The 11968-nt window shown below is 35.1% G+C and overlaps 1 protein-coding gene across 1 annotated transcript; it reads left to right on the forward strand.

The window, feature by feature from the left end:
- The first annotated feature begins 4725 nt into the window (after positions 1-4725).
- LOC105314395 (circumsporozoite protein-like) lies at positions 4726-10992 on the forward strand. The gene is made up of 7 exons (XM_011408553.1): positions 4726-4762; positions 4853-4996; positions 5046-5135; positions 5203-5292; positions 5355-5498; positions 5602-5717; positions 10975-10992. The coding sequence occupies exons 1-7, from the start codon at positions 4726-4728 to the stop codon at positions 10990-10992; spliced, it is 639 nt and encodes a 212-aa protein (XP_011406855.1).
- The last annotated feature ends 976 nt before the right edge of the window (positions 10993-11968 follow it).

Here is an 11968-nt window from a genome sequence, read left to right on the forward strand (position 1 = left end):
AAATTATGTTTACTTCCGTTTGGTGGGGCAACATTGGCCAGTGTGCTTCATGGTCGTTACAGTGATGTTAAAAAAATGTAGTACTGATAGAAGGGATTGCCTTTCTGAAGAAATCAGAAGACTGCAGTCCATTAATACTGAAAATAAAGGTGGCATGCCTGACTATTTAAAGTATCGAGATAAAGGCCATATGTATTCTGCCAATCCAATTTTTATACCATTCTTCAGAGCAGTCGATGAGTGTATAAAGAGTGTCGTGAGTGAAAAAGGAATTGAAGAACATGGTGATAAGCTTGTATAGGTATAGTCATTTTAAAACAAGATTTATAACTTTGATGGTACCTTTCATAGATGGCACATATACCTTTTGGTGAAACAGAAAATTTAGAAACAATATATCTTGAATAAGTGAAAAGAAAATTCATCTGGAAACTGAAACAGTAACGCAAGCTGCAAGTAATTTTTATGACAAAATGGTATGAAAACTTTCAAATACTTGGATTCAAGATTTTATTTCATGACTGAAAGAAAAAAGTGCGTCAGGAAAAAGTCAAGCATCAGCTACTGGACAAAATCTCCGTGACAAGTTACTAACATAAATGCACAGTCTCAAGTAAGTTTGTAATGTTTTTAGTTTCAAAGATAAGCTTTAATCAATTTTTTATTATAATCTTTTTCAGTTAATGGTAGAGATGGCATTGCTAACTCGCTATTCCTATAATCTTTACCACTGTGATGAGTTAAAGTAACGTTCTTTTGATAAGTGAAGCACCTCGGCTGTAGGAGTAGTTTGCAGCATCTAATTTCTAGTGCCGGTCTATAGTATCGATAGTGATCACTATCGTGATAGTACAGTACTATCACTATCGCAATAAATGCTTAAACATGGAATACCAAGTGGCATATGTAATGTGTATGCACACTGTATAAACATGTGCTTGCTTAGGATTAATTAAAACAGCAGATCGTTTCTTGTTCCCTTCCAAAATGACATCTGCTGGCACCTAGTGGTGCTACCAGAAAAGTTTGGGATTATTTTGGGTTTTTTACAAGAGATGGTAAGTAATGAAGCCACGTAATAAATGAAAAATTTAGGTAAATTTAAATTTAAGTTACTTTATTCAACCGGATAAAAAAGAAAGAAAACAAGGACATTGCAAGCTTTGCTCTAAAGTATTGAAATATTGTCGGAACACCAACAGTATGAGGTTTAATGTACAGTCCAGCCACAGATTCGAAAAAAAGAAAGAAAAACCAGTGACTAAAAATCAAACTATACAGAACATGCTTACACACACAACACCACTGCTATGAAACTGCTCTTGATGGAATACCATTACACAGTCGATCTGTTACTTTCTAGCTAAGGACATGCAACCAATAGACACTGTTAATGACATTGGTTTTCAATCGATGATTAAAAAGTTTGAGCCATGCTACACTATACCAGACAGGAAAACCTTTTCGGTGACCTATTTGCCTCAGATGTATGATACTAAGAAGAAACGCATCAGCAACCTCAATTTTTCAGCTTCATTGTACTCATGTACCACAGACATTTGGATGTCTCGAGCTCAACATGCATACATTAGTTTGACTATTCATTACCTTGCTGGAGATTTCACTTTGCATAGCCGCTTACTGGAATCCAATGAATTTCCAGACTCTCATTCAGGAGTGAATATTGCTCAAGAGCTCACCCAGAATCTTAAGGAGTGTGGCCTCACTATGGATAAGCTAGTTTCATTTACTACTAATAATGCCAGGAAGAACTGGAATGCATACGAATGCCATGTTTCAGCCATTGTTTAAACTTGCCTGTGGAAAAGGCCTGCTCCATTGCTGAAATGTGCAGTCATTGCTTGATGGCATAGTTTGGTCACTCACTTCCACCATTCTTCCAAGGATACAAACATCTTGAAGCAAAAGCAAACAGACTTGCATATTAAGGAGCACAACTTAATTTAGGATGTTACAACGAGGTGGAATTCCTCGTACTATATGACTGCTACAGTAGTAGAGCAATAGCAGCCATTATGTGCAGCATTACTTGAGGTTAAACGGGCTGATCTTTTCCCCTCAGATGACAAATTTATAGCAATGGATGTCTACTTAGATGTGATGAAGCTTTGGTTACTACTACAGAAGCCAAAAAATTGTTGACAATTTCAACACTCAGACTACTTCTTCATAAACTCTTGAAATCGCATCTCATTGAAGAATCAAGTGACTTGAGTTTACTAAATAAAATAAAATCAGAAATGAATAACAACCCCAGCTCTCGATGCACTGATAACTTCTATAACTTTCCAAGGCAGTATTCCCTGATCCACATTTCAAGAACCATCCTTTTCTGTCACCCAATCAACTGCATGACCTTATTTGACAAGAGGCTGTACAAATAGCTGAACCGAATCAATCAGCAGTGGACGAGATCGAAATTGAGACTCACAGTGCAGCAGAAATGCCTCCTTCAACAAAGAAAGCAAAAGGTGAATGGGAATTTTTTAAATTAATATGTGATGTAATGCATGCAGAATCAGATGTATCACAACCCACCTTATCTCGTCAGCAAAAATCAGCTGCAAAAGTTGTAATTTATTAATCGGAGCCAGAGACAACTGAAAACCCATTGCTGTGGTAGAAACTGAACAGTTTTTGGTATTCCATGTTGTCTATTTTGGCTAAGAAATATCTGGCAATACCAGGTACTTCTTTGCCATCAGAGAGAGGTTTCAGTGCTGCTGGCCATATTGTTAACAAAAAAAAGGCATGTCTTTAACCAGCTTCAGTCAATATAGTAGTTTTTTTGTTAAAGAATCTCTCTTAAGTGAACATTGTAAATTGATACAAACAAATATCTCTTACGTTTTTAGTCATGTCATGCTCTTTTATAATTTGAAATATTGTTGACACGTAAATATCGCGATAATATTAACAATAGAGATAGTTTTGTGACTCTCGATCGTAGTAGTACTATTGCCCAGTACTACTAATTTCCCACCTGCACTATATTTAAACTGGCTAAACAATGACTCAACTGCAGATCCTGTAATTCTGATGGGTACCATGTAGTAGCCTGGGTATTTTTTTAAGAAAATATTTAAGAAAGGGATTAAAATCATAGACATCAATCCGCAAAAGATCAAAAGCTATTATAAAATGATGGAGAATAAGTAAATGATTTAATGTAAATAAATAATTAGTTATTTAATTTGCCAAGATAAGAAAATTTTTTGAGCATTGTTGCTTATTTGGAAACTTGGATCTAAAATTGAATTAGTCAATAAATTACAACCATGGCATGTATATACCATTTTCTCATATCTGATCAAACCATGAAGCAAAGAAGCTGTACCCAACATTAATAGATTTTAGGACCTTTGATTCAATGCTACAAATTCTTCCATGACTTAAAAACACATTTTCAAACAAGTTGTTGCATGCTTCCAAATAAGATAAAACTGCCTTTGATCCGTCTGCAATGCTCCCTTCATTTCTATGCACAAATTGGAATGTTTCAGATAGCATATTATCTTTTTATAACGTAAATACAAGTGCTTGTAGCCTTGTGTTAGATTACTAAAACTGACCTGCATGACTTTACCTGGTGTGACGTTTAGTTTTGTCCATGCATCTCGTATGACATGACTCTCAGCATAGGAACCATGCATGTCAACTCTTTGCTCATTCTTTGACACTCACTCTGAAACGTCATAGACAGTGAATTTCAACCAAAATTAACATCATCAATAACAAAAGCTTTGGTACCATGAGGCTTGGATGAAACGAGAGCATTGATCATAATCTTCAGTTAAATGAAAGAAATTTAAATAGAAATAAAAAAAAAATGCCAAAGATGTATTTACTTCATGAGTCGGACATATAATAAATCGGATTAAATGGATTGAATGGATTCATCATAACAGGTTCAACTGCATACGGATGTATTTCATCTTTAATAAGGCAATTAACATAGGCAGCAGCTCAATGCTGACTAACCTTTCAAAGAGGATATACACCTGATGTTCCATGGCTAGCTTTAATGAGGGACAAATTGCTAGAAACACCATCACAAACTAGCAGTGACGTAGATAAACAATGCAATTGAAACAATTTCACAGTTTCTAGGACACAAGAAAGGGTGAATTTGCAGTCCACAGTGCCACTGCTGGTAAAATACGGACCAACTGTGTCAAAATTACTCGTGAGGTCTCTCCAAAGGAACTGAAGTATGTGGTTGTTCCAAGATGGAATATCACCCTCATGTGTCTGAAAGATATAGCAAAGTGAAGACATTTTTTCCTTCCTCATACTTAAACCAATCAACTTTTGACTCCTGCTATTCCACATAAATCAATTAATGACTTTGACCTCATCAAAAATTAATAAGCCATCATTCTTTGATGACTCCTTCTTTCCTTCTAATTTTAATCTCTGACAATGTAGCACAAATTGTGCTAGCTGCTTCTCTATACAGGCACCAGATTCATGAAGAAATGCTCCTGTGTATGCTTGCAGAGTCAAATGACAAGGAAGTTGTAGGATAGCAAATGACTCCAATGCCTCATATGCTGCTGGAGATTGAGTATATACTGTCAAAGCTATGTTATAAGACAAGCCATTACAGACAGAAAAGACCCATCTAGTAATGGTTAATTTGCGGAAGTATCCGGTGTTGCTTCAAAATAACACTGGAAGCTAGTGATACCGTTAATATTGGCAATGTTGGTAATCAGTGCAGGTAATGCCAGTAATGCAGGTAATGCTGGTAATGCTACTAATGTAGGTAATGCTAGTAATGCAGGTAATGCAAGTAATGCAAGTAATGCAGGTAATGCTAGTAATGCAGGTAATGCTGATGATGCTAGTAATGCTGGTAATGCAGGTAATACTAGTAATGCTGGTAATGCTAGTAATGCAGGTAATGCTGGTGATGCTAGTAATGCTGGTAATGCAGGTAATACTAGTAATGCTGGTAATGCTAGTAATGCAGGTAATATTGGTAATGCTGGTAATCTTGGTAATCAGTGCTAGTAATGCAGGTAATGCAAGTAAAGCTGGTAAAGTACGTTATATTAGTAGCACTGGTAATGCAGGTGATGCTAGTAATGCTGGTAATCCTAGTAATGCAGGTAATGCTAGTAATGCAGGCAATGCTAGTGATGCTGGTAATCTTTGTAATCAGTGCTGGTAATGCAGGTAATGCTAGTAATGCTAGTAATGCTGGTAATGCATGTAATGCAGGTAATGCTGGTAATGCACGTAATGCTTGTACTGCTAGTAATGCAGGTAATGCTGGTATGCTAGTAATGCAGGTAATGCTAGTAATGCAGGTAATGCTAGTAATGCAGGTAATGCTGATGATGCTAGTAATGCTGGTAATGCAGGTAATACTAGTAATGCTGGTAATGCTAGTAATGCAGGTAATGCTGGTGATGCTAGTAATGCTGGTAATGCAGGTAATACTAGTAATGCTGGTAATGCTAGTAATGCAGGTAATTCTAGTAATGTAGGTAATGCTAGTAATGCAGGTAATGCTACTAATGCAGGTAATATTGGTAATGCTGGTAATCTTGGTAATCAGTGCTGGTAATGCAGGTAATGCTAGTAATGCTAGTAATGCTGGTAATGCATGTAATGAAGGTAATGCTGGTAATGCACGTAATGCTTTTACTGCTAGTAATGAAGGTAATGCTGGTATGCTAGTAATGCAGGTAATGCTAGTAATGCAGGTAATGCTAGAAATGCAGGTAATGCTAGAAATGCAGGTAATACTAGTAATGCTAGTAATGCAGGTAATGCTAGTAATGCAGGTAGTGCTGGTAATGCTAGTAATGCAGGTAATGCTGGTAATACAGGTAATGCTGGTAATGCTGTCGTAATACTAGTAATGTGGGTGATGCTGTATAATGATAGTGATCAATACTAAACTTATTACTACACTTTTATACATTTTGCTAATTAATTTTTAAATGTTTTATAAGGACAATAAAGGAATAATTACAGGTTCACCATAAAGTGGTATGAAATACCAGACTTTAATTCAAATAATATTTGTACAAATTTTCATCTATTATTATCAAGACTACTATTTTTTTTGATATCATTTTTGTGATGCATAGTTGGTAAAAAAGGGGCAAATATTTTTCCATTCCACAAATTGTCAAAGAAATGTTTCTTCTTGAAACTATATATACCCTATATACCGCAAAGCGGAAAAATTTCATGGCCCAAAATTTTTGTGAATTTCGCAATTTTTCAAAACCTACGGAAATAAAATCCGCGAAAATCAATTTTATACGGTTTAAGATGGCTTAATTGTAGAAAACCACGAAAATTAAAGCCACGAAATTATTTTTAAAGAGATCCACAAAAATTTTGTGCCACGAAAATTTTTCCACTCTACTGTAGTGGTGTTGCTTGTCAAAAATTATAGCATTTACTCACTTGTCATTCTAATAATTATCATTAATTTGACCTTTTTTATTCGTAATGTCTTTTTTTCACTTTAGGGAGGAAAGAGAAAGTTGGTGCCTGTGTAGTGCTATTATTGACCACAGTGACAGTTGTAGAGACATCTCTCTCTTTAGGTGTAACAACACAAAGCATACCATAAAAGGAGAAACCTATCTTTAAATAAAACACCTGTTCTATAAAGATCTTTAATACATATGTTTCATGCTGAGTTATTAAACCATGCACCATCAACATCTCTAATCCAATATATCCTTTTCACTGATTTTATGTTTTTTACATTATCATTATTTTTAATAATTTGTTATTTAATATTACATGAACAATACTTAGTAAACACCAATAGTTTTTAATAATAGTAATATTGATGATAATAATAACAATTATGACAATAATGATAGTAATGATAATGATAAGTTTCAATAATAATCAATAACAATAAATAAGAAGAATAACAACAATAATAATGACAACAATAATAATAGCATGGACAGGGGAAGAAAGAGGGAGAAAGGAGAAGAAAGGAAAGGCTTAAATTCTTAAAGAAAAGATAATTTGGAACTGTATGTTTAATTGTGTTATATTTACTTTGAGCAATCTTGACAAATGGTATTTGCTAAGCTGTTTTAAGTAAATTAGTGCATTCTTTGTGTACCCACAGTCTGCATCTTGTACACTCCATTGAATCAACATTTTTAGTAGAGGACTAATGATCTACTTCATGGCAAACTCTACAAACTGTTGATTCCATTTCTTTGAGCTGTTCCCTAATAGATTGTTTATGGTCGAGAGTTGGCTTGGAAGCGGTGAGTGCCGTCAGCCTTTTCCTCTTTGTAGTCTGAAAACTTCATTGAGGGACAATTTTTGCATTAGTAGCAGGTCGTTTTCTAATTGAAAAGGCTACTAAAACTTTTATTTTTGCTTCCAGGATTGTATTGCATGATTTTAGATAAGAGTTTGCCTCCCCTAATTTAAATTCATCATCAACAATTAAAGCAAAACATTTAACTTTGTCAATATTCTTTTAAAATTCATCTTTAGAATACTTTTCTTAGTAGATTCTTTAAAGTAGGAGCTAATTGACTTTGACTCAACAACAGGAGTGGGGCTGCCAATGGAATCCTTGCTGGGCACATTTGGAACAAAGTCACTTACTCCACTAACTGGTGGCAATGTAATAACGACTTCACAGTCAGTTGCAGCAGCATGCCATAAAACGGTACCCAGTACTAGTTGCAATACATGTATTTGCTTGCATATTGTGACACAGGGCAACATCCAAAAAGGTACAACTAAATGCATGAATACATACATTGCATTCATCACACATTAATGGGCAACAATCACATATCTTCACTTTTACAACATCATAATAACTTTCGTTTCTTTCGAACCTCACCTTCCACTTTCCTTCCTCTTCGCAATTCAGTACAAGTTCATGATTGTTACCTGTGCTAACCATTCCACATGCAGTAGAATGCCTCCTTTTGATCCTTTCTTACGATGCGTCACTTTTCCAACCTTGTCTTTTCTCAATTAATTAAATATTACATCTCTATTGATCTTAATTAAAGTGAAAAGAAGGTAATCTATTCTGTGATTTTGTTTGTGTTCAAAGTAAACCATTTTCACAACTCTGTGGATGACTTTAGTACTATGTTTGCGTTGACTGGAGTTTGGATAAGATGACAGCATGCCCACTGCTCCACACAATTAACATATTGTAATACAAAATAACTATGAAATCGTGAAAATGTAGATTCAAAAAAGCTAAGGGCTTTTCATAGAAGACTATGAAATGTTGCTTGATCCAGCTCTGTTAGCAGAACTTTGAGCATGTAGTACAAATTAATCTTTTCACTACTGTTGCCAATGTGTTCCTGAATACCCTTCACCCCGCTCTGTCTCCATGCCACATGCGCAATAGCTTTTGTCGAACCTTCCCAAAAACGCCAATCTAGGCATTAGAGTATGCTTAAGCATCGTCAGACTTAAATAAATTTGTGTGGTTTGAAAAACTGTGTCAGTGTACATGAATCTTCTTTGCTTGAGATAGCCAATGCCACTGGAACTCCCTCACCATAGCTGTCTATAACCATAACAGTAATCAATAGAAAGTTGAAAATGTTGCTGCTGTGAGTTTCATCAATACAAATGACATCATTGCCAAATTGTTTCATCATATCCCTCTGAAACTCAGACTGAATGCAGGGCAAAAAGCATTCTTTTGGTATGTCATCAATTTCTTCCACAAACTCACCCTGAGGTTTAAAGGCCAATATTGCATTGTAACCATTCTCTGTTTCCCTTAACTCTGCTACCCACATTGCTGTACTTGTGCTGTCGTTGGTATGTTTGTGAATATTATGCAAGTTGCTGATATCCTGGCGTACCATTAAATGTGTACGTATTATATGCTTTTCCGAAGATGCGTCCCTTATGTTGTCCATGATTCTGGTCACAGAGACACCTTGTAGCTGCACTGTAATTTGTGTTTTTATGTCCTCAAGAATAGGAAGATGACACATCAAATGCATGTCCGGTGTGAGATGGAATGTAAGTGATAGTACATGAACTACTTTTAATGCATTCCTCAACGGTTATACGTGACAAACAAGTCCCATCAATTTTTGAAGACTGCTGGCATTTCATGCTTCTCTCTCCCTGGCCCTTTCCTGTACAAAAACCTGACCTGTTGCAATAATAATGATGACATATAGTGCTAGTTATATTTGTCCACTGTGCCAAACCCAATATGATTTGTTTAATTCCTCCCCTTTTTTCTACGTTAAAAATTTCTAAAAGTTATTAACTTGTAGCTTTCTGGTTTCAATATCCTTGCCATGATCTTTTTGCATGTGTAATGCCAGGTTATCTATACGATGAAACCTAAAATTATTTAATTATAGTTATTAATTGTGCACTATTATTTTGTTTGTAACCCTATTTAGTGTTTTCATGAACTTTGCACTCATTTTGTTATTAATGGAGTCATTTGTGACATAATCCCCTACATTAAATAATTAGGCAAAGTATCACTATGTGATTTTTTAGTTGAAATATCTAACACATATGCAATTTTTCGACTTTAGTATTTTGGAAAAATTTACAAAATTTAAATCACAAAATATAAATTGCTAATAACAGTGTCGTGATAACATAAAAATTGTAAATAAAATTTTTATTCGCAAATACAAAAAATGCAGTCAAATTGCAAAATTTTAAACCCACAAACTATATGGCATATATGGTTTTTTTGTTTTCCTTTAATTTACTAAAAGTTTTAAAGTAAATAAATAAATTAAAGGTTATTGAACAACATATGTAGCTAATGGGAGTGAATAAATAGGTTGTGGCAAGTACATGCATGGTTTGTGGTGCAATAAATTGTAATCAGTTTAGACATCTCTAATCAAAAAAATAAGAAATGCAACAGCTAGATATACACATTGCAACCAGTGAGTATTCTTACATTATAATTATTTTGTAATCTGCACCATTTCTAAAATTACTATTACATAGAGTGTTCTATAGTACATGGTGTTGGTCCATTACAAAATGTAAAGTACACATTTTTGTTAAGTACAATATTTGAAGTCATATGTGCAAAAATATGGGAGAATGACACCTACAGCAGTAACTATTCAAGTCAGTTTAGCACTTATTGAGGGGATATTCTAAAGTAGATTAATGACACCGGTTTTACAATAGAATCATTATAATTGATGTAAGCATTTAACTGCACACTATATTACAAAATCACATAAAACTTATGTGAAACAGGAACCAGGGGCTTCTTTCTTTACTCTAACAAGGAAACAGGAGTTCTGAGGATATGACTCACACACTACCTCAGCAATAAATTAAAAACTGAAATTGGATAGAGGAACATATACGCCTACTCTGTAGATGCCAAAAGTTCTGTTTTCCAAATCATTAAAGCCTGCGTGTAGTCAGTGGATAATAATTGTTCAGTGGATCATAATTGTTCTGTGGAATATTCATGTTACAGTATCTTACCAATTTTAGTGTTGTCAGCAAAAGAATTATTTTCCTTATCCATTATTTCCCAGACCAGTCAAAAGATGACTTTGTAGTATTTGGCGAGACAATAAAAGAGAACACACAGACAAACCTGATGAGACTAATAAAACCTGACTATGATACTCCTGCAAGGCTGCAATGTGCTATCTTTATGTTGGCGCGTACCAATGCGCATGCACGTAACACATAACACATTGTTGTAAAACTAGACATAAAAAATGGTAGTGTAGAGTAAAAATAGCTTTCATTTTTGGAGAGCTTGCAGAACTGCATCTGTTAACTAGTAACTTAACTTACGCTAATCCTGTGCATCCTTTTTAGAATTTAATTTACAATTTTACTGACATCTTTTGTCATCATAAATTATAGTGATAAAGCAAGACAATCACTTTTCAACTATAAATGGCCTGAGGATGTTATGCTCGTAATTTCTGTATTTATGCTATGCTTTAGTGCCTAATGATGGTTTAATCATTGTTTTACATTGATTGCTATTACTCTCACAATTATTTCTCAAAAATGTAAGAAATTAATCTAGCAGTGCTTGGGAAGGAAGGGGAAGAGGGGGCAAGGTCATATGCAGTGGTGTGGCTAGAATTAATCAAAAAAGAGCTAGGGCACAGTGGGGGCACGGAATAAAGCAATGCTCATGAATACTAAATATAGCAAGCTGAGTTGAGTCAGTTCAGTCAGTTGTAACTTGTATGTCTTCATCAGCAATACTGTATTACCAGGCCCTTCCACAAAAAATTAGCAATATTACCCACATTACAAGTATTACCAGCATTATCAGTATTACCAGTATTACTAGCATTACCAACATTACTCACATGACCAGCATTATTAGTATTGCCAACATTATATTACCAGCATTACCAGCAATGATTACCAACATTACCAGCATTACTTTCATTACCTACATTACTAGCATTACCTGTATTACTAGCATTACCCACATTACCAGCATTACCAGCTTTACCAGCATGACCTGCTTTCCTAGCATTACCTGCAATACCAGCATTACCAGCATTACTAGCATTACCAGCATTACCAGCATTACCTGCAATACCAGCATTACCTGCATTATTAGCATTACCTGCATTACTTGCATTACCAGCATTACTAGCATTACCTGCACTACCAGCATTACTAGCATTAAATGCATTACCAGCTTACCTGCATTACTAGCATTACCTGCATTACCAACATTACCTGCATTACTAGCATTACCTGCATTACTAGCTTTACCAGCATTACTAGCATCACCTGCATTACCAGCATTACCTTCATTACTAGCATTATAAGCAATACTAGCATCACCTGCATTACTAGCTTTACCTGCTTTACCAACTTACCTGCAACACTAGCATTACTAGCATTACCTGAATTACTAGCATTACCTGCATTACTAGCATTACCAGAACTGATTACCAACATTGCCAATATT

Source organism: Amphimedon queenslandica, unplaced genomic scaffold, assembly GCF_000090795.2.
Source record: "Amphimedon queenslandica unplaced genomic scaffold, v1.1 AMPQUscaffold_13515, whole genome shotgun sequence".
In the NCBI taxonomy this organism is placed as follows: domain Eukaryota; kingdom Metazoa; phylum Porifera; class Demospongiae; order Haplosclerida; family Niphatidae; genus Amphimedon; species Amphimedon queenslandica.

Coding starts and splice junctions, on each gene's coding strand:
- LOC105314395 (XM_011408553.1), top strand. CDS start 4,726: ATGTTGGTAATCAGTGCAGGTAATGCCAGTAATGCAG. Junction 4,763..4,852: donor AGGTAATGCCAGTAATGCAG/GTAATGCTGGTA, acceptor CTAGTAATGCAG/GTAATGCTGATGATGCTAGT. Junction 4,997..5,045: donor TGGTAATGCTAGTAATGCAG/GTAATATTGGTA, acceptor CTAGTAATGCAG/GTAATGCAAGTAAAGCTGGT.